Source organism: Ostrinia furnacalis, unplaced genomic scaffold (genome assembly GCF_004193835.3).
Source record: "Ostrinia furnacalis isolate ACB-3 unplaced genomic scaffold, ASM419383v2 OfSCF4280, whole genome shotgun sequence".
Taxonomy (NCBI): Eukaryota; Metazoa; Arthropoda; class Insecta; order Lepidoptera; family Crambidae; genus Ostrinia; species Ostrinia furnacalis.
This window is the reverse complement of record NW_021134519.1, coordinates 488,022-514,953: the sequence shown is the minus strand read 5'-3', so window position 1 is coordinate 514,953 and position 26,932 is coordinate 488,022. Positions and strand designations below refer to the sequence as shown.

Genomic DNA, 26,932 nt, shown 5'->3' with positions numbered 1-26,932 from the left:
TTTTAATGGCAACAGTAACTTAAAACTTCATTGACATGTCACCTTGCATGTCAGTCTATTGCTGTCAAAGTGTAAACAAACTTTATTTTAAATGTGCGCAATTGGTTTTATGAATTAAATTGCTAAAATATTTTTATAGTCGTGAAAGAAAAGTGGTTCACAATGTGTTAAAGTATTTGTCGAAGAGAAATACTAAGGGTTCGGACAATATTTTCATTGAATAATGTTTCCGACAAAGGTTGTCAAATTGACTGACATGTTTATCGTATAGTACAGTCCACTATGAAAATTAGCTGTGGTTTGTTTCAACTACCTATTTTAAATTTTTTTGTCACTTTCTAAGTGTTGAATTTTATGGGATTGGGAAAGAAGTACCGAGTTTGAAGCGTTCATGAGCAGACATTGCAGTTGAATATTCAAGTTCTGAATTTGATTATTGATGAATAATAAAATAAATTCTACTAGCTTGATTGATGGTTTCATTTAATTTATTTAAATCAGGTTACTTAAAATAATATTTTTTCGTTAATTTATGAAAATATCAAATTAGCACGTAATCCTGAATCCTGATACATAAAGTTAGCCTATTAATTTAACACAGGTACGACTGTACTCAGTGTTGCACTATCAAATGCAATTGACGCGCCTCTATGCCAGGGTTTTTATGTTCCTGGTCAGGCTATAAAGAGGATCAATGCTGATGATCCAGAGTACTATTATCATTTTTTTTTCTTATTCTTCTTCTTCTAACATAGGTATCGAGTTTTAGCTCGCGTCAAAGCGCTATAAAATAACTGGTAGATGAGTTATGTAAACTCAATAGCGCTCTGTTTAGAGAAGATAATAACATGCAGCCGATGTAACTAAATATATTTCAATTTTATCTTTTTTTGTAAACAATCAACATTTTCAGTTTGAGTTACTATTATTTTGTACAAAATCTGATATATTTTATTACAAACCAATCAGGTCTAGCCGCATGCAATCTGTGGCGGAAATTATGTCCAAGTAAGCAAGTAAATTACGTTAGAATGATGACTTTTTTGAATTTACTTATTTACACAGCATAGTGTTTAATACAATATTTAAATAAAATATGCATGCATGATTATTATTTTCCACAATATAAGTTATTCTTTGTATTTACTGATTGATTATGAGGGGTACTACACATAACAAAAGGTCTAAAGAATTTATTTCAACAGTATTCGTTAAACTTTAGTGCAGTATCGGAACTACGTCCGAAGGCATAAAGTCGGGATGCTGCAACGATACAGTCGCAAAATCACCGAATGCTAAAAGTATGTAGCAGGTCTGCTGTCGCCTTTATCGCTCAGGTGTGCCGAAAGGCTTGTATGTGTGGTACCATTCAAATATATTACACTATTATACGATCTATACACGTAGGTACTAACCTGCTATTGATTGGATTCTACATTAAATTACATTACAGACAACCACATTAAATAAATACAACAAGCCAATGACACCGGAACTTGCGAAGTACTACAATGTCACATACATTCATGTTACTTTATTTTTTAAATAAAATACATCTTTATTAGAAATTTTATTTTTCAAGAACCTGTCTCAATTAGAAAAAACTTAAACAGTGTACTCAAATCACTATTATTTAATGAGAATTTTAAGTTTGTGGTGTATTTTAATAAAATGAAAACTATTGAAAACTATAGAACAGTAACTTTAATAAACCAGCCGTAAAAGATATTAATAAATTATTTTAAACTCTGAAATACGAGTATGATCTGAAAATACTGTTTAACTGTTAACTATTTAGTCCTTTACCCACTGTATTTATACCTTAGTTCTTTAGAAATTTCCCTAAATGTAAACAAATATGGCCAACTGACATTGACGAATTTTTAGTCTATGTCAGTTGATCTAGTAGTGATGCGACAAAATCTCTCGTGAATCATCGTCGTGTAAATGTCATTTACGGACTGCAACAGACGATTATTAGATTTTTAAAGATCGTTTGTATAATTATTAAGATCAATCCCTCTTCTGATTGATGTTGAGATCAGTAATGTGATCGTCAAAATAGGATCTTCTTAATCAAAGGAAATTTAATTTTCCCTTTCTTATTTGTTTATACTGTAGGTCTAGACAAAGTTCACAATAAAATCGTAAACCAGTCGAAAAGTGGTCGATAGGCCTTTTTATGTGACACTCGTCTGTATAATAAAGCTGAATTCAAAGACTTCTTCACAAAGTAAAGTGTGTTGTTGCATTCAATGAAGAAAAAATACATTGTTGAATATAACCTCGTTTATATTTTATTTTAAATTAATATTATCAAAATAATTGGTAATTGAAATAATTGAATACTTGAAATAAAATCGATAAAATTTACAAATTATTATCTATGAATATTGTCTATGACTTACAGATTTTCCAGAGATAGGACCTAAATTTAAACGTCAAATGTCGATTTGACATTTTAACATGAAGCACAAATTTTCACCATCCGAATATTTTGTTAAAATATTTTGTTTTCAATGTTAGATTTCATATTTGTTTCATCATGAGAATAAAGTTGGTTTCATGAGCTTGTGAAATAATGTGTATGATATTAAGAAAACGTGAGTATTATAGTGTAATTGTGTGCACAAGTGTTTGTTTACATCGATGGAAAATTCTAAAGAATTTAGGTTTATATTGAACTGTATACGACAGATGGTAAAAAATCTCCTCCATCATGTATGATTTTCGTTTCTTTACTGTACTTTTAGATTCTCATGCATGTCTGTCTATGGTTAATTTTTTATCATAGCATGAGAGTAAATATTGCACGATGCAACATGAAAGTAAGAGCTGTTTTCATTGTTCTCGTAATTAGATATGATTTATTTTAATTATTATGTAGACGTATAGAAATATTATTTTTTAACTGTTTATACGATATGTGATTATGTTAAGCCTGCCAAGAGATGTTTCTTACAGGAAAACCAGAACGCCGCAACTTCAGCGAGGAAGCTAGCCGAGTGCCGAACATTCAAGTAAGTTTATTTATTTATTTAAGCTTTAATTTCATATAATTCGTACATAACTATAAATAAATAAATAAGGCGCCATCTGTTGGTTGGAACGTATGGAACGACAAACGACGGTACATCAAGCTTGAAATACTATCGACTGTAGGGTAAGGTGGGGCACAATATTACACGGGGTACAATGTTACAATGCATATTTCTCCGTCCCTTTCTATTAGTTCTCTATTAAACCTCACGGAAAATAACTCTAGATACGCCAATGGCAGGCACAGCTAAAGCTTATAAATCGGAATAGCATATTTACTGTAATTGCGTCAGTCTTTTATCAAAATCCATCAGACAAAGTCGCAGCAGCTTGTTTGAAAATCAACTTTCCTTACCAGGAGTCATTCACCGAAGAGAGCAAGGCGGCGTATACGAGTCTGATCGAGGAGCCGACTCCATCTACGTCGATGAGGCCGCAAATGGTCTCGGAGCCCAGGTTTACGGAGTCCAAGTGTGGGACCATCCCGAAGCAAGGGCCTCGCCTCCCCGCCAGGAACCAGTTCAACTCGCTGCAGGTCCCTAAGACTTCAACTTCAACTCACAGGTATACATTTATTAGTCCACTCATACTATAGATCATTTTATCATATATCATGTAACATAATTGTAAGAGTGTCCACTTGTCCATCGGTTCTTCAATTCTGTAGAAATGATTTGCAAATGACAAAAAATACGTGAAATGTGTTGTAATACCTAGTTCAATTGTCTTTTCAGGCAACCATCTCCAAAACGTGCCAGTGGTCACCAAAACTTCGAACAAGATGTAAGTAATCACTTGTCAAGTAATCAAAGTACTTATATCATCATCAGTAAGTGATTAGTAGTATCATAAAAGACACGGCAAACCAGCGTCGTGGTGCTACGCACTGCGGCATTATGCTGAGTGAAAGCCTTTTTGGCTATATTTTAAATTAATAAAAAAAATTGACCCTTAAATGTATTTGTGCTATTCCTTACATTTTCTTACCATTTCAGAGCGTGAACGAACTGCCGCTGCCTCCGCGTGCAAACAAGCCCAAGCTTGTTGACAAGCCACGTCACATCAGAAAATACCCGTTGCTGCTGCCCGAAAGGGAGGCCAGGCCGGCAGACACCGGCCCTCCGGTCCAGCCGCGCCCGATCATCTACCAGAACGCCGTCACCCAGCCAAAGAAACACCCCGCCCCAAAGAAAGGAACGGACGCTCTCGACGGACCGGGCCCGTCCAACATCAACCCCTTCCAAGACGTAGCGGGACCCAGCTGGGCTAACCCGTTCGATGGCTACGTAGAACCGGTGCAGTTCGAAGACGACTCTGACAGCGACGGAATGGCCGAAGCGGCGGCAGCACAATCTTTAGTGCGAGGTAATAAGATTACCTTTTTATTGGACTATGCTAATCACATTCCTCTAGGTAACTGTATGGTTCGTGGTTCCGCACCGGGCATGATTAGTTGCTTTACTCATTTTCTAACCATCTCCAAAAAGGAAACGCGTTCTTAATTCGTTTGTTCTATGCATGTTTCTTTTATTCCGACATTAAAGGTGGACACGCACCTGTCCATGCCGCACGCGCCGCAGTCATCGCATTTTATAAATCTTTTCGCGATGCTTTAAATGTTTTTACTAACTAAATATATATAACTCAAAGGTAACTGACTGACTGACAGACATAGTGATCTATCAACGCACAGCCCAAACCACTGGACGGATCGGGCTAAAATTTGGCATGCAGGTAGATGTTATGACGTAGGCATCCGCTAAGAAAGTATTTTACGAAACTCCACCCCTAAGGGCTCGTTTCATTATAAAGATTTATAAAATGATGACTGCGGCGCGTGCGGCGCGTTTGCTGCGGGCGAATTCGCGAGGCTATGAGAAAATGCGATGACTGCGCCTTATACCAATTGGCTATTATTATTTTCAATCCACTTACGAGGAGTTCTTACTTTACTTTGATCGAGTTTGGTCATCTTGTTCTTATGCAATGCATCTTCGGTTATTTCCTTTGAAGTTCTGCTAAAGTCTACACTAACCACAAACGCATTCATTACACTTTAAATTTTAATTCATATGTATTAATGCTGCACCTCTACCCCCTTATCACAAAAAGATTGACTCTGGTTTAAATTGACTTTTAGTATGGAAATGTCATTTTAAACCAGTTAGTCCCGGATTTAACTTTTTTGTAATAAGGCCCCTGGCCCTAGTCCCTTAGCAAAAGCTTGTACTAGGCAACGGATATAAACACACTTAAATACTTTTTTTGTAAATACATACATATTATACATAGAAAACACCAAGTCCAATACAACTAAATATGTTAATGCACACACATGTTTGTACTGTGCGGGAATCGAACTCGCGACACTCGGCATAGTAGTCCGTATCGAAGCACACCAAAATGCAAAATAAATACCTGGTCGTTGTTCTAAAGAAGTTCTCGACGCTTCAACTTATCATTTTGCAAACACATTCAATCTTTAAAAACGTTTATCTACAAAACAGATCTGATAGTTTGGATTATGATCATAATTATATCAACGGATTCATATAAAAGAGTAAAATGAGGTCGAGTCATTTTATTTCAGATTTTTCTCGTATTCCAACTCCAGCTATTCAAAAAGACAAGAGGTTTTATCTATGCATGATCTGGTCACTTAAAATGTAGTCTGATTCTTAATTCCTCACAAACTTGGGGCTTCACATTATTAACCTGCAATCTTGTACAGTCTATTATAGTTCCAGTTGTTCATTTTTGGATGTGTTTCCTGCATTCTGTGTGACCTTTTCAGACTGCTCAGACCACGTATCAGTAGAGGATTTACTGGAATTCGCAGATCAGAAGCCATGCGGACGCCAGCGTGGCGTCGAGTCGGATGAAGTCAGGATCATGTGCAAAGTCCTCAAACAGCAGGTCAGTCGTCGTTGGACTAGGGCCTTGTTGGCGAGAGAGGGTGTAAGCTGGCTTCCAGCAATATAAAGGAGCGACGCAAGATGTAGTATAGACGTTACGACAACTCTAATCATTCATTCATTTATTCATTTCATCATTCATTTTCATAAGAATCAAGAAGCTGCTACAAATTCATTCCATTCCTGGTACCAGAATTATGTACTTTGCATCTGTCACACCAGACACGATATAAAATCTACTGTCTGACGATTACCGGTATTATCACTACATTATTATAAAACAAAGTCGCTTCGCTGTCTGTCTGTCCCTATGTCTAGATCTTTAAAACTACGCAACGGATTTTGATGCGTTTATTTTAAATAGATAATTATTCGAGAGTAAGGTTTTATACCTGTGCGAAGCAGGGGCGGGTAAATAAAGCGTACCAAAAGTACAATTTGAGCGTGTTATTTCCAAGTATTGAAAGACGGCAGCAGGTGGTGAGAACATTCCGTGACGTTTGTATACCATTTCAAAAAAAAACTAATTGAAAATGATTTTTCAAGATTTTATTGTACTGTCGCGACATAATAGGATTTAGGTGTTTCAAAATATTCGGTCTTCTTATTCGCCCTTTGTGCAGTCAGGGTCAAATAATTAGTGACATCTAAAGTAGCCGAAAAGTTCTCAACACATCTTTGTTACAATTCGAATAAGGTTGTGTTGTCTTTTTGGCTTAACGAACTATTTGACGCTGACTGTGCCATATGTTGTGCACATAAAATAATTATATTTAATATCCCTTCCAGGTGAGCCCCGAAGAATGTTTGCAAGCGCTAGAGCTGAGCGATTGGAACGTCCACAACGCGATCAAGCTGATGAGAGTCAAGCTCACGGCGGGGCCCGACGTCGCACTGGAGGAGTGTGGGGCCCAACTGGCCACGGCGGCGGGGGACATCGTCAAGGCTCTGGCCGCGCTCATGATCACTAAGCCTGACAAGTAAACTTATATCGTCATCAGCCGGCTGATAAGTAAACGTCGAATCGTATATCATCATGCTTTGGCCGGGCTGATGATCTTTAAACCTGCTGACAAGTAAACACTAAACTAAAGGTATATTGTCTTAGGCAGGCTGATAATGATCGTATATCATAGTCACAAGCTCTGACCCCGCTGATGATCAGAGCCGGCTGATAAGTTAACGGAAAACTTGTGTCACCAATTCATCATAAACGGGAAACTTATCGCCATGAGCCAGCTGATAAGTAAACAGGGAATCCTATATCATCATAATAAGCTGATAAGTAAACTTATCTTCATCATTATGATCGTGAAAATGCGATTACGCTCAAGAACAGTATTGATATTTTGATAAACGCAACGGTTAACGAGTCATCTTCATCATGAACAATTTGATTGTTAAAATATCTCATTGACCTTTTGAAAAACTTTTTTAAATCATAATTTGGTGTACGTGTGAATTCTAAATGTTATGCGTTATATCATTAGAGTAACATATCTAATGGTTAAAAATTTGATGGTAGTAGTCAATAAGATAATTCAGGAATACAATAATAATACTAACATATAACACCAACTTTTCGAATTAGCGTGTTTCTATCTTGGGATGTGATTTAATATAATTATTTACATTGTTAACATACGAAAGCGGCAAATTTGTCCCACCCCTCTAAGGCTGTGCGTAAGCTCAGAAGTTCTATCATATGTGCATAGGACCGTACGCGCAGCTTTTCGTAAACCATGTCCAATAAAATAGTGTTGTCTATTGTTTTGCCTTCTCTTGTCTTTTATTGCGACAGGAGAACACAAAACACGTTTTACTATTAACTTGATAAATAACGTTTATTTAATAAATGTTTATAAAGTAGTACATGGATGGCGTAGACATCGATTTAGTCAATTTTTGAGAATGTTCGTAACCTTTTTTTACTACATATCTATTTGATATGTTTTTGATTAACGTGCTATTTAATCGATGTTAGTGTTGCTCATGAAGTTATATCATTATTGTCGTTGTAGTCAGCGTCAAAAGTGACGGCTTTTCTACAATCCAGGGAATAACTTTAAACCCTTTTGAAACCTCCACTCTGATTAGAGCGCTGGTCGCGCGATAACTGTTTTTACATACAAAACATGCAATAAATGTGAATCGACAATAATTTACATTTGCTCTTCTGTGTGTTCTGTTACTTTTGACGCTGAATTTATTAATTAATTCGTAAATAAAATATAGTATGAAATGAAAATGGTGGTGCAGAACGTGTATTTTTGTAAGTGCGCCGGAACTGACTGATTGAGAATAAGTATTATGTATTTGAATGTCACTGCGTAGATGCAGTTGTTAGGGGTATAAAATATAAATTATACATGTAACTATTACGTAATTATAGTATTTGCGGTTAGCGGGGCGTAGGTACTACTACTAATGCTGTATTGTATTTACCCCCGGGGAAGAGGCGAAGCGTGTCCCTCATTCCCCTCACTGATGAGGACTAATTATAGTGTTCCACCACAGACTGCGAATGAGGTGTGGACCGAACTATGCAAACGAAGTGTGTTAAGGAGCTAGAAAAGGAAGAGCTACTATGCATTTATTGAGTTAGGCCCACTGGCATATCACATTAAACTATATTCACTTTCGAATATTTCTAAGAATATTTAAAATATAAATGTTTAGAGTTAAGAGGCATTGAAACACATTTTTGATGTTATTGATGAACATAAACTTTCCTTCTTGACTAATAAGCCGAAAATCAATAGAAATAATAATATGAGTGTAGCAGTGCAGTGGGCCTTGTAGGACTTTACTCGTAATGTGTAGATTTGTTAGCTTTACAATTCCTGATTTGCGGAGCTGCGCTCATGTAGGACTAGGAGATAGCTTTATATGTGTATTTATATTATATATACACGATCCCGTTATATGTATAAAAACCATACACATCAACCGCCAGATGAACAGTATTACGAATTATCATAAATGAATTTAAAAAAATAGTTTTTGGTAAAAGCTGGTCTTTTTTTAAATGCCTATATTTTTGTAGTGGCTTTATAAATACATTATACAATTATATATTTTTTATAAGGTAAATAGATGGAAATGTAACGGGATCTTAGACTTTAGAGTAGTATCTTACGGTTGTAACATATGATTATAACCTCGGTAGCCATTTGAGTTTTTTTTTTCATGTTGCCAATAATATTTGTGCGTAGGTTAGCCATAATTTGCCGTATCTAAAATTCCCGTGATAGATCTCAGATCTTATTATACTTACGTGCAACGTGCAGCTAAATGCTATCGAATTTTAATTTTTTTAAATTTTACAATTTTTGTAGATAACTAAAAATTAATCGTATATTTATTCTATGTATGTCGCAAATATTTTATAATCGTAGTGTGGAAATTACCACAATATTCTGCTATAAATATAGTAATATTGTCTAGAATTTAATCAACAAAAATAATTCATAATACCATCTTTGTGACAATATTGCTGACTTGACTGAAAATGAAGGCGCGAATAATGCGTCTTTCTTTAGCGTGGTGCTAGACGTGTATTGAAAGAATATATTTATTTATTGTAAAACGCATTTTACGGTATGATCAGTATTGTTAGCGATATCTTGAATATTTTGCTAAATTGGTATTATTTTACAATAATACAGATAGGTATAGAGGACGATTTGGGGCAGTGAAGTGAAGGAAGGTTTTCTGCCTCTCTATACTGTTCCGTTTTTAAGAATACACAAAAAAAACCTTTCCCTTCGGCTTTTCCCTGTAGTTTCAAAAAAGGAAATTATAGCGAATAGACTAACATAGTGCGAATAATTCATATCAGAGGTGCTTTGCTATCGAATATTTCAAAAAACATTTACGCAATTTGTTGATGTGTGAAACATGTCGAATTTATATCCTATATGTATGAACTTTGAATGTATAAAAATATTCACTTTTGGGAAGAGCAATTACATCATCTTCTTCCAATATAAATGATTTATGAAAAATACTGGAAATTAATGTTGATGAAGTATGTACTTTCGGCAATGTTTGGCTAGGGACCTCGAATATCCTGGTAAGCAAGGTATACGGAACTAACAACAAGACTAAATTTTAACTATTAAAAAAAATAACTGGCGTTCCTAAATATCTTAGGCCAATTAAATGTATCTTGATGTGAAGACGATATTACATTTCGGATATTTGTTAGATACTAATTGTACTACTTTTAATGTTTACAAACGTGATGTAGTCTTTTGTAAACTGCAGTATGTGCACTTGTAGAACGCATACAGTTGAGAAAAACATATGCATAAGCAATTAACGTTCGTAAGTATTATTACATTTACAGTATAGTCGAGTTCATAAATATATTGGCAGTGCCCAGTGTTTCAAAATATTGAAGCGCAGTAATGCAATTAATTAATGAACAGTTTGTTTCCATTTTATTGATTGATAAAAATCAGCGTCCAGGCATTAGCTGAGACGGAGACTTTTTGCTGCCGCAACTCTGCGCGAATTTTTTTTCTTTAATTTATTATTATATTAAATGTGCATTAATTAATGTACTTTTGTTAAACAATTATGTAACTTTGTGCAGCAAATAAATTATTACTTACTTACTGATGTTTAGTTTGTATTGAAAATGTGATCGTTAAAACGCTAACAATATTTTGAAACATTGGCACTGCCAATTTATATTGTACTTCACTCCTACTCTCTAGTATTAATTCAAATCTCTGTCTAGCTATAAAGTTTAAATTCGCTTAGGAATAATAAATGTGTGTAGTACTCTTCACTTCACTACAAGAACTATCAGTGCACATACTGATCATATTGATGTACTTAAATGTGTAGGTTTTTAATGTAGTATTTGTAGATTATAAGACAACCGTGATTGGTATGTCAAACAATAATGTATGAATTCACCGTTTATCGAATATCTACTAAAGTCCGAGCGCTGTGGTATGGTGTAGTTGAATGTGACAGTTTATTGAGAATTAGTAAAATTTTATCGAATTAGATCCTTAAGAGCTATCAACATGTTTTAAGCTTTTAATACAAATCTAGTCTTTGAAACAATGTAGTGATATCTTAATGTCTGTTATCAATTTTTTTTATGGACTACCCCACGGAATTGGGTATTTGCCACCAGTTCCCAATAATTCTAAAGCATGACTTTTTTAAACAAGACATTCTGGTCTTAAAAACTTAAACAATTTTAAATTACCTGTAAATTAAGATTTTTGGTTGCATTGTAATTGAAAAAAGTAGTTTATTTGACTTGACAACATAGTGACGTCACTGGCTAGTATTGCCATACAAAATATATGGTAGTCTCGTTTTGACCGTTTTAAAAAGTACGTCAATTGATTGGTGGTAGCAAATACCCTATTGCGCATATTTTATCGACACAAAGAAACGTGTGCTTCAAATTCGCACCATTGAAGCCATTAGACAGAATAATAATAATAATTGATTTGACTGACAGCTGTCACCTGCACCAGGCTAGAACGCACGAACTTTATCCAACCGCTTTTCGGAAACCTCATATTGCTGTTAACGAAGCAGTAGATGATCGACTCCTTTAAATCTAGTCCAAAAGCATTTATGTTAAGTTCTTGCACCTCACGAAGGCGAGTGAACTTTACTTGTGTGTACGTGTACATGCACATTTCCATAGTGCGATGTCTGTCAAAACTTTTGATAAACGAACGATCAGGGGGCTCAGAGTGTGAATTTACATCAAACGTATTCAATAAGATTAAATGTATGATGGATTGTACAGCGTCCCTAACGGATACTTTCATGAGCTAAAATTTTCATTGATTTTTTGACGCACTCGTTATCGAATACGTTTAACTTTGATGTAAACTCAAACTGCGCGCTCAGTAGCGAGCGAGCGAACTTTCGCTAAGTCACAAGTATCGTGCGATTCGCGCCGCTAATTACAAGAAAGTACTGTCTGCATGTAAAAATGCATGCATGTTTGCAGCGTTTAAAAAAGTTTATATAAAATATAGTATTAACTAAAACATTCTCTTAACTTTTTTTACTCGACTGCCCCAGAAGGAGGGTTATGTTTTTTATGTTAACCGTATACGTTCATGTGTTACACACACACACATTGACGCGTGTACTGATATGTGATTAACCACATGTAAAGCTCACTCGCCTTTGTGAATTGCAACAACTAAGGGTGGATTCGACCAAACAAGAGTAAATAATAATCTCAGATTAAATTGTCAATTTTCCCATACTGAAACTGTCAATGTGGCAGTTATACCAGGAGTTATTCTCGGATAAAAGTTTGGTCGAATCGGGCCTAAATCGATATGGAATCATATACACGGTGCTACTTTGGTATTCTTGCCATATTCACAGAGATAAAAGTAGGGAACAACACCTATTATTTTAGTCAAGAGACTCCCATAAAAAAGCACACAGAGTTGCGCCACCTAACTTTAACCGAAACTATAACGTTAACCGGTGTTTAATGTATGGAGTTTGACAGATTTTTGACGTTTGTCAAAGTCAAAGTAAGATCAGGCCTGTTCATCTCCGCGAGTTTACATCGAAAATGTACTTTTTTAAGTTGCCTCAAGACACTGAGAGGTAAATAAGTAGTTAATATTATTCATGATAATTCATGCTAAATCATGTATTTCCTCCGCCATTTTCCGCAGTTTGGCACCTCACGTCACATCATTTTACCGAAGTCAGCCCTATAGCTTCGGCGCAGTGCCGATCACTGACGTTTGTCAACAAAATGATGATGATGTGCTTGACTCTTGAGACAGGCTAAATTACACCATATTGTTAATGACATTGAGCATACATTTTTTTAAATACCTTCGCGAAGTAAAACTTCTGTACGTAGTACTTATTATTATTCTGTGGTAAGATGCACCATTTATACACAGTTTTTAGTAAATTGGAATAAACGTCAGCTTTTTACAAAAGTGTCAAAAAGAATTTCGAAAACAATAAATTGCCATACGAATTTAAAAATATAAAATTTTAGGGCATTTTTTTTAATTTTTAGTTCTCAGTGTCATTTAATATACCTAGTAAATATGGCAAGAATGCAAAGTAACATCGTATATATAAAGTTGCTATAAAATTAGTCCTACTTATAAAATTTCAAAACTAAACTCGATTAATAACAAAATGTTTTATTCCATAATTAAAACAATGTGCGCATCTAAGTATCCATTTTTCATAACATAAACACATTCTAATATCTGTAAATAGGTGTCTAATTTGTTTTAGTATATTCCCAACTTATTATAAGTACCTACGTATTATCTAGATGTTGTGTGTGTCAATTTTCTAATAAAATGCATTCTACGAAGAACTGCTCAAAATCAATTTTGTTTTTATTTCACATTCCGACCCTATATTCGTCTTTTATTTTGTGGTGCTATAATCATTCTTGTATTGAAAAGTTGTGGTACATTTTGAACACCATTTTTCATATCATATCTCAGTAAGGATTGATACGAGTTGCCTTTTCACATTAATTTATATCATAACGAAGTCCATTATTATCCTGTGATTATAGACACAAAATTACTATAGTCTTATAATAACACAGTTTTATTCTAAGGTTAACTTGAAGAGAATGTCAAATGGCATTAAGTTCGCCCAATTTATGTCGTGATCAACATAAATATTGTAATGTTAAAATTAATTATTTGGATTGATAGATGGATAGGTAATGTATTCATTATAACAACTCTTTCCAGTATACAGGGTGTAACAGGGGGGGGTGTGGATCATCGTAAGTCAAATTCAAATCAAGATTTTTGTGAAAAAGTAAAAAGCCGGAATTTAGTATAAGTCTTTACTGTAGCTTAACTACTGGACCTGCTTGGATGATTTTTTTTCTAGAAGTAGTTCAATAGTGGGTCTTAAATAAATTTAAAGTAAGTAAGGGGTAATTTTAGTATACTATTTAGAGTAGCAGCCTCGCACGCCGACCGAAGTAGGTGTGTGTGTATAAATAAAATCGTTTAAGAAGCTTTGCGAGTGGGTAACTTTGCTTAGGGTCTTAACTGGAAGTATCTGCGATCCGGAACAACTGCCAAGTCTCCGGGCAATCTGCCGCGAGTTGTTAATGCAATGCCGGACTTTTATATTCACAGGCTTAGGAAAGTTACCGATATTTTATTTTAATCGGTGTGTAGGTAGGTACAATTGGTGAAGTGTGGGTCAAACCAGTAAAATATACGGAACAATACTGCGCACGCACGAGATAGGTAACGTTATATTGATTATTATTTATTATCGATTTACCTTCTTCTTATTTTAATTTCTGTTTTGTAACGTGAACATTACAGATTTTGGCCTAGGACCTTGTATTATCAGTTCCATTTCTCATCATAAGAAGACTGAAAACACGGATCACAAAAACTAAGGACTGAAAATCATCGAGGTAAGTAAACATCACATCCGTGTAACATATCGAATCCACGAATCCTTGAAATACCTAGCTCCACATTTTCGTAGCGGCTGAATGTAGTCAACGAGTTGTGACGAGACGTCCTATTCGAACATGGTACTCAAGTTTAAACCTTGCTGCAATGCAGTAAGAACGCTTACGATTCAAGCGGAGCCGTCGAACCGCTAATTCGTAGCGCGAGCGACACCACGAATTAGGTCAATGGGAAATGGACGTGTTTCCATTAGCTGCTACGGCACCGGCAAATGTATTATTATGTTACAGTCAAAACTCATAATCGGTCAGAACTACTAAAACTTTTTGACTGCAAAAATCAATTAAAAGTGGTTTTGACTGGTGCCCTTGCTTGGTCAATATCACTTTTGACTGTCCACTTGCGTATTTCTCTCGATATACATGAATGTATCTATCTATGTCTTTCCTGCTTGTATACCTTTCAAATAAAGTTTTCTTTTCTTATTCTATTCTTCCAGTTAAAAGTGGTTTTGACCAAGCAAGGGCACCAGTCAAAACCACTTAACAGATTTTTGCAGTCTATAGTCTTTGTGGTTTCGATTCAAATCGGGCAGTCCCCGACGAACGAGTTTGTAAATTGAATGAATATCATACCTACTACATTTTCCCCCATCTGCCATATCGATGCCGTTCCGTGCCGACTAGTGGAATCACGTCCAATGGATCGTTCCCCTTCGTAGGTATTAGGGTTGCCAGTTGTCACTACGAGTGGGGGCTGGGAATGTTTTATTAAACTAGACTAGAGGAATGTCAGTTGCCGAGGGCATTTCCCTGTAGACCCGTCTATTCAAGATTCGAGAAGATTATGGCATAACAAAGATTTGTTTGGCTTCATCTGCTATTAGAGTTGAATTTGTCTAGCAAATACAGGGCGAGTTGACATCCATGATTGACCTCGTAACATTTTCAAGTAATTTGTGTGTTACAAGATATTAATTTAGGGTATCATTGTTCTACTTCCCTCAATAGAATATTATTCATCTTCCTCATTGTTGGTGCGTTTCATTATAGTATCGTCTCGTAAGTAGGTGGATGGAAATTTTATATAGTGTGTCGTAAACCAGGCACATCTGGCAACCCTGGTGGGTCTTACGGCCCCTATCTTCGGGCCGAGGTGCGGTTTGGTCAGCACTAACAGGCGAATGCTCGTATAGCAGTTTTATTTTAGTAGTAATCTCGTAGGTAGGTACCTATAATAAGAAAGGTTCTTGTTTCATTAAAATATTGCTCATAATCTCTCGATGTAAACGTTATCTCCAGAGAGATATGTCATGTACTATTGAATTTTATAGTTACGAATACGTTCTTATCTAAACCTAACTTGATTTATAAATACGGCTAGCACGAAAAACTTTCGAGTTCAAATCGTTTGCGTATTCGAATCGCCATCAAAAGATTTAGTACGAAAACTACAACAGCGCTCTTGTGAACGTGTCGTAAAGTATGAGAAATGGTTGCACGAAACTTATTTTAAGAATCAAAATTGTGACGTTATCGTTTAATTCGAAGGTTGAGTATCGAATTTTGTCGAATACGCAAACGATTCGAACTCGAAAGTTTTTCGTGCTAGCCGTACTGTATAAATAAATCAGTGAAGTCCAACCAACTATTTTTAGAAAATAGGTATTGTGGGTGATTTCTAATTCTAATAAATTAGTTTTGTTGGATTAGGGACATGAATCCAGTTAGACAATTCTGTTGTCGCGAGTTTCGGTCGCGCGAGACCGAGGCTTAACTTTTGTAGGTCGTTGTTAAAATATTGCTGGGCCCGATCCATTTAGTTCATCTGTATTCAAAGGGCTGCTCTAGTACCGACGTTATTCTGATCACACTGGCACTTGTTTAATGAGAAAATAGGCCGCGGAAACCAGCCTCATCAACGACACGGAACTTGTTATCTTTTTTGCAACATTACCAAAGCCACGCCATAATGCCATAATCAATATACACGTACCTAATACCTACCAAATTATTTGTAACGAAGAATGTGTGTTTGAAAATATTTTCATGCAGCTTGCAATTACGATTTTTATCAACTGCAAAGAATAAAATTAACTTGATGATTCAGAATCACCACTTCACCAGGTAGGTTGCTAACGTGTCTATTAAAATAAGTGCCTGCCTACTAAGTTGAAACAATTATACCTGCAACTGAAGGTTTTTCTCGGCGATTCCATTCAACGGACAATCTTCCATTGTTTTCGTCTACTGCGTTTAATTGCCTCTTAAACCAGTGCCCATCACGATTGGAACGAGCTCATTTTCTCAGCTGCAATACATAGATACAACTTTCCATCGTCGACACCCAGCGTGGCCCCCGATGGCCCGATCACTACGTTGTGATAGACGCACACCGCCACACAAGCGCCCAAATACCGCGACCACTGTCACTTGAGCCTCAGGCCTTCTTTCCGCTAACTCATCTAACACGAAATTGGAGAATTTAGGCGGCTCCATCAACACTGGCGGGCAACCTCCAAAAAGCAACGCACACACAGATCTCTTTATGCAACACCGTTTCGTTGTTACCACGCTCTTTGTTTATTTTCACGTTAATGTGAAAGAGGATTATGTTTAAGTACCTACTGATGAGGCTTCAAGGCATTTACCTTAGTGTTTGTTTACAGAAATTGCTGCAATAGTTTGTTGTTACGGGTTACCTACGCCATAACGAATGACAAATGATCGAAAATCAAAATATCGAATAAGTTTCATCGAACGATCAAAATATCGAACGATCAAAATATCGAATGCTCAAAATATCGAACGTTCAGAATATCGTTTTTATTAAATTTCATCTAAAATGCTCGGCTCCGGTGCATTGTTGTGTTTGGTCGTACAACTTTTCAACAAATGTTACGGCTACAATTAAATGTATATTTGTGTGAACAATACCAATAGAATGTTTCATCAACATTTTTGTTCATTGCCATTACAAAGCCCTCCAAAATGAGGACTGTTTTTCCTTTTTGGGACAGGCTAGGCTTATAATAGGTCCCCACGGACATTATTCTCCAAATTTATAAACTTTTCAGGCAAAAAAATACTTAAGGCACACATTAACTGGCAAAACAAAACTGCTGCTATGAAGTTCTTAACAAACTGCAATGTACACAAAATATTACTCTGTTAGTGGGTAGAACAAAAATTATTTAACGCGCTTCGTTCAGAAATGATGCGTGATGAATTTAATAAAAACGTCTATCTATATCGACTTTCGATATTTTGATCGTTCGATATTTTGATCGTTCGATATTTTGACCGTTCGATATTCTGAACGTTCGATATTTTGAGCATTCGATATTTTGATCGTTCGATATTTTGATCGTTCGATGAAACGTATTCGATATTTTGATTTTCGATCATTTGTCATTCGATACGGCGTAGGTAACCCTGTTGTTACATCGCCATTGTTCTCGCAGATATTATGTACCAACAAATTACCGTCTAAATATTGCTACAAACTAAATAGCATAGCTAGGTCGTCTATTCAAGTATTTAATGTGGATTGAAGCAAGACAAACTATCGTAGTTGAGGTTGAACTATAAATTGGTTAGGTAGTAAGCAGTCGTAGGTACTTGGCACGTAGCTTGGTGCGAGTATTTAACGTTTAATATTTGAGGTGTGACCCCGTCGAATCGACGACTGGATACACTCGGGTATTCTGCTAGTGCTGCCAGACGACAAGCTTTCGTGGGATTGTCCCTGATTCCCTTAGTGGTATTTGTCCCCGTTTCCCCAGCGCAGTTTTTACAGAGTTATAAGTTAGAAAGTTTGTTTCTTTTCGAACTTCGCGCTAATTCCAGAAAACAATAAAATTTTCCTGTAAAGATTACATAACATTTCTATCCACAAAAGTCCCAGAAAAATAGCATGAGATCGAGACACTGTAGTATTAACTAACATTCAAATTAGACGTAGGTAGGTAGTAAGGCCAACCGGCTAACTGTGCCACATTAAAAAGGCATTACTTACTTACATTATTTAGTTACAATTACAACTCACTATTTTTGACTTGGTAAGCAGTTAGAAGACTACCAACTTTTCCGTAGGTAAAAAGAAAGTTAAATCATCCATAAGGTTGAATCCACTAGCAATAAAGGCTTTCGGTGCTTTCGATGTAAAGCATAATTTTTCCGATTAGAAAAATTACACAACCTACAGTAGTGTGGTCGAAGCTTTAGTTCAATGCCGAGCTAGAGCCCTTTGTTCTGTTCACAAGTCAGTCAATGCTACCATATGGCCAACTAAAGGCCAGCTCGTTATATTCGTCGAATTAAAAGCATTTGGTAGCGGAACACAGAGTAATAGTAAGTAGACTGTACTTATGTAGGTATAATAATAATATTTAATTTAAATTATTTATGAAATCATGCGGTATTTTTGGCTACATTCGGAGTTTCTAACCTATTTTGCCTAATCAATTCGTTTGTTTCTTTATTTCTATTGGTCGAGGCCAAGACACTATCGATATTTACGCCCGTATTCACAAACATTACTATGAGGTCTCACAGTGCGCGTGGACGCACAGGGTGGCACACGAACCAATCACAGAGCTTTATTCAACGCTGTGCTTTCAATTTGCTGCTTCACTTAAGCATTAAGCAAGCATCGTTTGTGAATAGGTACGGGCGTTACTCTGCTCAACTACCTACTTTCTGGAGATGTCCCGGTGTTGGAACCTGTCCCGGCGATTGCAGACTGGAACCTTCCCTCGGCCTTGTCCGAGTTCACTCCAGAACAGGTGCCGCGATATTGGCGATATTGCACGCACATAGAATAGGTAGTAGTATATTTGCGTATTGCGATGCTAAACGACATGACGTAGACACGTTTTCCAGACGGAAAATGTACAATCACATAGCGCATAATGCCATTAATAACTGATATTGACTACTTACTTACTTACTTATAAACATGTGAGTTACCTACTTATGACTCTCCCAAATACTAGACGAGTGTCCTGTGACCTAGGTTATGTCTAGCTAGATCCTACGCCGTTGGGGAAGGGGGGAGGGCATTCAGTTCTTTTTTACAAAACCAGAAAACGATTTTCATACTTATTATAAAAAGGTTTTTTTATTCAAATTGAAATACCTACAAAGTAGGTAGGTACTAAATCTAGGTCTAATATACTCGTAATACCATTTAGGTACCAGACGATGGATCAGATTTCATTATTTACTACAGTTTTACACATCATCTCTCCGCTCAGCTTCAGTTCGGAATCTGATTGGTTTCCATTTTGGTAAACCAGGCCAATTTTTCGGCACAAATTAGGGTAATTGCGCCGGTTTTCCGTCCNCTCCTTAACGGTTAGGAGTTGGAGAATAATTCTTTAAATATTTTAGGGACGTACGTACAATACAGTTGTATTTTTCAGGTTTTTTAGGTGAGCTGATGATGAAAGGTCAAACTTCGTAAGTTATGAGTTAGAATTAGATGATGATGATGTTCTCCAAAAAATGTGCACAAAAAAGTAGAAAATAATAACATTATTTATTTATTTATTTATTGGGACAAATGTACACCATGATTGACATTTTTTGGAGTCGGTGCCGGTAAATTTATTTCTTGAGTTTGGCACTGAGCAGGCAGGCACCGACTCCGAGAATATCAATCGTGGTATACATTTGTCCAAATAAATAAATTATGTAATTATTTTCTACTTTTTAGTGCAGATTTTTTGGAGTCGCTTTTAATTTTTTTGTTAAAATTTATTTATTTCATGCTTCTAAGTTGATTAGTCCTTGTTATTGTCACTAAAGATGGACCGTACCTATGTTTAATGAGATTGAGACTATAGTTTTCCATTTTGAGTGTAAATAATCTTCCCTACAAAATACAGGCTACCTACTGTAATGTCGGCAACTAAAAAGTATGTATCATCTTACTCCTAACTTACGAAGTTTCACCTTTCATCATCAGCTCACCTAAAAACCTGAATTAATACAACTGTATGTACATACGTACCTAAAATATTCAAAGAATTATTCTCCAACTCCTAACCGTTAAGGAGTTTGACCTTCCGTCATCACCTCATCAACATTAGATGACGACTACCAGACGCATAATACTTGAATAACTTCAGAATAAATATGAAAAAAGAAATATGTGCCTATAAAATTTGAGGTTTGCCCTCGATTTCCCTAGGATCCCATCATCAGACCCTGACCCTTGTGGCAATGGGACAACCTCAGAAGTGTACGCTATCTAACAAAAAAAGGATTTTGAAAATCGGTCCACAATTGACGGAGTAATCAGTGAACATACATAGAACAAAAAACATACAGTCAAACATACAACCTCCTCCTTTTTTGAAGTCGGTTAAAAAATGATTTGGTAATTTGTTGTTCAAATGAACTCCCTGTACATAATATTTCTCTTTCCGTAGTACCTTAGTAATACATTATCTACACAGAATTTCACAGGAATGTCATATAAATATTCATATTATTATTAAATTCATAACTACTAATCGGGACCGTTTGGGATCAAAGTAAAAGATCGTGCAGCTTCGTTACAGACTCGGTAACAATACCTGAAAGTTTCAGCCTGACCGAGCAAGACCGAAAAAAGTTATGAGGTATTTTATTTTCATTTTCATACATTTGAAACATACAATTTCACATTATGAGGTGTAAACGAGGAGACAAGGCCCTTGAATACTATATTATTTAATGTTTTCATGTGTTCAATAGACCTGCATACTTTAAAGTACCAAAAGCAACACTTATTTTTTTCAAAATCCTATGAAAGGGTGGTCGATTTTTCGCCCACAGTGCGTTGCCGGATGTCAGATACGATACTCCTCCGATGTGATATTTTTACTTTACGAGTATATTATAGGCTACTAGAGCGGGCAGTGTCGCAGAGCGTGGATGGAGCGATGGCGGGGCGTTGGTGGGGCGTCGCCAACCTATTGACGCGACGTACCCGAGGCGAGGTCCACAGCCAGGACCGCCGCGGTGGCGGCGTGTGGTGTCTCAGGCTAGTGTACTGACCGGCAGTGCTCGCTGGGCGTTGGCGGGACATTGGTGGGGCGTTGGCGGGGCATTGGTGGGGCGTCGCTACTCGCTAGCCTATTGACGCGACTGTCATACTGTACCTATTCTACAACTACCCACCGGCAGTGCTCGCGGGGCGTGGGCGGGGCGTAGCTACTCTCTAGTCTATTGGCGCGACTGTTATATTGTGCCCATTCTACTACTACCCACCGTCAGTGCTCGCGGGGCGTTGGCGGGGCATTGGTGGGACGTCGCTACTCGCTAGCCTATTGTCGCGACTGTCATACTGTACCTATTCTACTACTACCCACCGGCAGTGCTCGCGGGGCGTGGGCGGGGCGTTGCCGGCCTACAGGCGCGACGCCCCCGCGGCGAGGTCCACAGCCAGGAACGCCGCGGAGGTGGCGTGTGGTGTCTCAGGCTAGTGTACTGACCGCTAATCGCTAGCCTATTGGCGCGACTGTCATACTGTGCCTCTTCTAGTACTACCCACCGGCAGTGCGCGCGGGGCGTGGGCGGGACATTGGCGGGGCATAGCCACCCTATTGGTGCTAAGTCCTCGCAACGTAAAATTGTTACTGNATAGATTCCAAAGAATAGTGGAAGAGCTAATTAGAATCCGATAAGAATTAGGTCAAGGTCATAGTTAAAAAATAGGTCACCGAATAGATAAAAAACAGGCTCTCTATACGGTATTGCCGCCCAGGGGGGGTCAAAATTAGAAAGAGAGGGCAATAGATTTGCTGTTTCATTAGAGCGAGAGGCAGCTAGGTTTTCTCACTCTAATGAAAGTAAATAAATATCGGGGTGCCATCCGTACCCAGTCAGTTCCGCGTTTTCTCCTCAACAAGCTACAACACCAAGCTCTCGCCACTGCTCCGAGGAACCGGTCACAGTCTCAACCACAACCGAGTTATCATTTCTGCGCTCCCCGCCCCCTTCGTCTCGCTCTCCCGCTCGCGCTGCACCCCGCATCGCGCCGTGTCGGCGTACGGTATCAAGGGTCCGCACAGGGTTGCTACCCCATACCGTCCGGCACACCCTGTATGCGTGTACCTAGGTTCTACATACTAACCCCCTTACTAATCAAAAGTTACACAGTTGTTGAATACTATTTTAAAATGAAATTTCCATACTAAACGTCACCTTAAAACACTGTTCAACGAGCGTGTAAGTTTTATTAGTAAACGGGATAGTTTCATATTTGTAGCTCTAGACTTCTAGAGCTACGTATATGATTTAATATCAACGTAGACATCAGTGCATCAGGGTCTTTATCTGTAGTATGTAGGGAGCGCATGCGCGGGTTTCGGCCTAGATAGCGGGGCCGCCGCCCGTGTGTGCGTAGCGCCCGCGCGTTTGTCTGTGTGGCAGTACCTACGGCTCGACCTAGTTCGAGTTAGCAACGTCGGACACTGATGGACTCGAAGGATGGCAAGCATAACAGGAAGTGAAGAAGCGCTATTACTCTTACCATTACAAGTAGTACCTACGTACCTATGTATACAGTAAGGAGGCGTCCATTAATTACGTGAGACAATTTTGGCGATTTTTCAACCCCCCCGCCCCCTTGGTGAGATTTTTCCAGACCCCCTCCCCCTCCCCACAATCTCACGTGAGATTCTTAAAATACATAAAATATTTGCAATGTAAATGGGTTATCTATGCTTCGATTAGGATTTAAATTAAAAAAACGTTTCTTCTAATTTCTTTATTGTTTAGAGTTAGACGGTTTAAAATAAAAAGAATAATTTATCATTATCATCTTAAAATATATTAATTTTTTTAATTGAAATTAATCCAGTTTTTTCTTGCTGAAAAAATTACGTGATATTTGTCGAGACCCCCCCTCTCCCCTACGCCCCCTAAACGTCTCACGTAATTAATGGACGCCCCCTAACTCATGGCCGTTAGTAACGACCCGTTACGAGATTTTAGGTAGGTGCCTACTACGAGTACCTACCTACATTGTGTTGTGGCTGACTGACTGTGTTTACTAGTTATTTAAAGGTAACCTCAGGTAACATGATTTTACAAGAAGAAGGCTGAATAAGTAGGACCTACCTACTGGCTAAAAGAACTTCAAAGCATTCATTTGGATAAGTAGGCTGTTTTGTTCGGAACTCGGTTTTCTAACAGAGGCAGGTGGTTGTTGACCGTGGTATAGTGGCGTCGTCGTCATCTCTCTCTAACATCTTAATAAATTCTAATGATTGTGGCTATTTTTCTGCAACCTTTTATCAATACCAAGGAGGATAGCCACGTTCATTTTCCGTCACTAGCACCTACCCGCCTACCCGCTAATCAAATAAGAAATTAATATCTAACCTGAAACTGAGCATTCTGTGAGCAGTCTTGAACATACGGGCACAACAGTCCGCGAACGGTTAATGATTTTGTATTCATTCATTATGTTCAAGACCACGACATTGACTGCAGGTAGGTACTTGCGTTCAAATGCGAAAAGCGTGCCAGTGGATGTGGCCGTGTGTGCCTAGAATGACGACGCTACTCACGACCCAAATCGAACCCGCGACATACGGACGCTATGGCGAGAGAACAAGGGCATTTTTTTTAAATAATAATCTTATAAAAAATATATTATGATACTACTTTTCACACACATAGGAATTTTTATAAAGGTGTTAAAGTAATTTTCAACTCAATTTTATCCTCTCATCTATTGTAGTGAGAGATTCTATTATAAATCGTTGAGATGAGAGAATCACGAAGGCTAAAAAGACTGACAACTGCGGAGTAACTTTTTCACGTTCACAAGACAACTTATGTTAGAATGAAAAAATGTAACAACATTGCAGAAAGTTTTGGATATATTGTTTATATTAATTTTTTTGGAACCTTTTCATATTTTGGTAAAGCTACATAAATTGATTTTGTGACCTCACTGCAGGAATCCTTTCCAACCGTGTGTAGGCTGCGACACTACGCTGCACTGCACCAGATGTGATATATTATCACTGATTCACTTTTTACGTTTCTGCAACCGAAAATGCGACTAATTCAGGTTGAGAAAACGAAATTAGCATTACTTACTAGATTAGGTACTTACTAGTCAAACTTTGTCATTTGGTAGCTCAAAAACATGTAAAATTCTTATCCTATTCATTTCAGGAAAAAAAACCTAAGGTTTTTTTTTTAATTTTCCCCTGTCTACTTACCTACTTAGTTGGGCATTTGGTGGTTAAAAATTCTAGGAAGATTAGTTTGTCATCTGCATTTTTGATGCATTTTATTTCCGTTCCGATATACAGCGTGTTAGGTAAATGGGTATATGAGCCGACACTAGCCCATGTTAACATATGCATATAAATGGTATGGTGAAGTCAGAAATTTGATATTCTCATTTTAATTTTTTAAATGTTCATACAAAATAAAATTTATAAAATCAGATTTGTATGAAAATTAAAATAATTAAAATTATGATATCAATTTTATGACTTCACCATACCATTTATATGCATATGTTAACATGGGCTAGTGTCGGCTCATATACCCATTTACCTAACACCCTGTATACTTAATTTTCTACGAGTAAGTACCTATAAAGATCTATTATCAGAAGAATTCTAATACGATACAATAAATTCACGTTCCTTCCAGAAATTCATTTTGTATGATAAGTAGGTATATGTATATCTACATATTTATAGACTGAAACACTGAACACACTGAAGAGGAGTTGTTCCTCTGCCTAAAAGATGTAATAAGTGTTTTTACAGGATTGGGCAATTTGGGCGTTCGATGGGTATAGGGTTTCTGATTTCTCGACTTATTTTTTTTCTCGAGTTTCGAGAATTCTCGAGGCCAAAGTCTCGAGTTTTCTCGGGTCTCGAGTCTTTTAATGAAAACTGCTGAAATCGGTTGAAATTTCATAAAAACACAGGTGTTTTAAATCTAATATACCTACTTTTATGCACAACAATCAATATTAGAATTTAGTACCACTTATTTTGGTAAGGAAAGAAACAATAAATAAAATCTTCTTTCATAATTAATATTTACTAATAATCATAACAAAAGTCATAAAGTCGCGTGTACTTTAAGGATAAATAACAATAAAAATCTGGAGCACTTGTTTTCTAAAGAACACAAGTCCAAATAGCAAAATTACGATAGGTTAGTTAGTTAAATAGTTTTTTTTGACAAAAAAACTTTTTAATCAATTTTTAAATTTCTTACAGAAAATGACTTGAATAAACTTTACGAGGAGGCACGAGTACCTAACTTAACGTCTGTTAGGTAAGGTAACTGCCTAGTTAACAAATTTTTCAGTCTTTAAATCAGTCAGAGTTAAACATAATAAATACATATATCATACTCGCTGGTGAACATTATTATACCTTAGTTTCGATTGAGATCATTACTTTCAAATCAAATCAGTTAAAAAGGGAAATACTAGGTCAATCTAAAAGCAACTTCGACCTACTAAATAATTTAAATCTTCCTTGTGTCTAAGAAAATAGATTTTCAAGAATATTAAAGCTTCAAAATCGAAAATCGAGAATTCTCGAGCTCCGGTAATTTTTTTCTCGTCTCGAATGAAGCCAAATTTCTCGAGTTTTCTCGAGTTCGAGAAAGCTCGAGCAGAAACCCTAGATGGGTATGATGATATATCGAATTATCGATCAGACATTTATTATTGAAAGATGTTGGCCACAGCGGCTGGTCACATTCCCTATATCTTTAATCAATTTTACCACCTGTCTGGTACTTTCCTAATATTCACTTTTTGTACAGTGTCGTCAAAACAACCTCGATCGATTCCCGAAAATATAATTTCCTTTAAATTGTTCTAAATAATAAATCAAGTGTAAATAGACCGTAGGGCTGTCAAGGCTGGACTTACTAAGGTTTTACTGCATCGAAAAGACAGTTAAATGCCCTTAATTCGGCGGGCGAAGCCGTGGACGAAGGCTAGTAATCCAATCTAGTAATCCGATAAGGTCGTTGTCGCCAATGATTGCTCGGTTTCCTACTTTTAAACGGTCACTAACAGTCAGTGACTGGTCTAGTTGACAGAAATGATGACATCTTACTTGTGCTCTTTTACCTAAATAAATCAAGGTTTCCAAAACTTATAATTTTTACGCTCGTCATTCATTTTTGAAACGTAACGTAAACGCACATCTTATGCTGTTTACACACCAAACCCGCTGAGTCGTCAACTTTGGACAAGTCGTCAAAATAGAATTTATAAGTCGTCGCATGATGAGGGTTTTCGCGATTGAAAAATCCGCCAGATGGCAATACGTAGACAGGAGGTCCAAATGCTGCATGATTGGTTATTTTTGACATGACATTGACAGATATGTCAAAATCCACCAATCATGCATGCAGCATTTGGACCTCCCGTCTACGTATTGCCATNAAAATCCGCCAGATGGCAATACGTAGACAGGAGGTCCAAATGCTGCATGATTGGTTATTTTTGACATGACATTGACAGATATGTCAAAATCCACCAATCATG

General features: G+C 37.0%; 1 protein-coding gene across 4 annotated transcripts in view; it reads left to right on the top strand.

Moving 5' to 3' along the window:
• Ack-like (activated Cdc42 kinase-like) overlaps nucleotides 1-11,311 on the top strand; it is a 44,125-nt gene extending 32,814 nt beyond the window's left edge. For 2 of the 4 annotated variants that reach the window (XM_028313589.1, XM_028313586.1), the window contains 6 exons: nucleotides 2,965-3,020; nucleotides 3,398-3,603; nucleotides 3,774-3,822; nucleotides 4,035-4,404; nucleotides 5,834-5,955; nucleotides 6,744-11,311. In XM_028313589.1, the coding sequence (XP_028169390.1) occupies nucleotides 2,965-3,020; nucleotides 3,398-3,603; nucleotides 3,774-3,822; nucleotides 4,035-4,404; nucleotides 5,834-5,955; nucleotides 6,744-6,938 (998 nt within the window). In that variant the 3' untranslated portion in view covers nucleotides 6,939-11,311. The remainder of the gene's footprint in view (nucleotides 1-2,964; nucleotides 3,021-3,397; nucleotides 3,604-3,773; nucleotides 3,823-4,034; nucleotides 4,405-5,833; nucleotides 5,956-6,743) is intronic. The other 2 variants (XM_028313587.1, XM_028313588.1) reach the window with 2 other exon arrangements.
• Nucleotides 11,312-26,932: the final 15,621 nt, after the last annotated feature.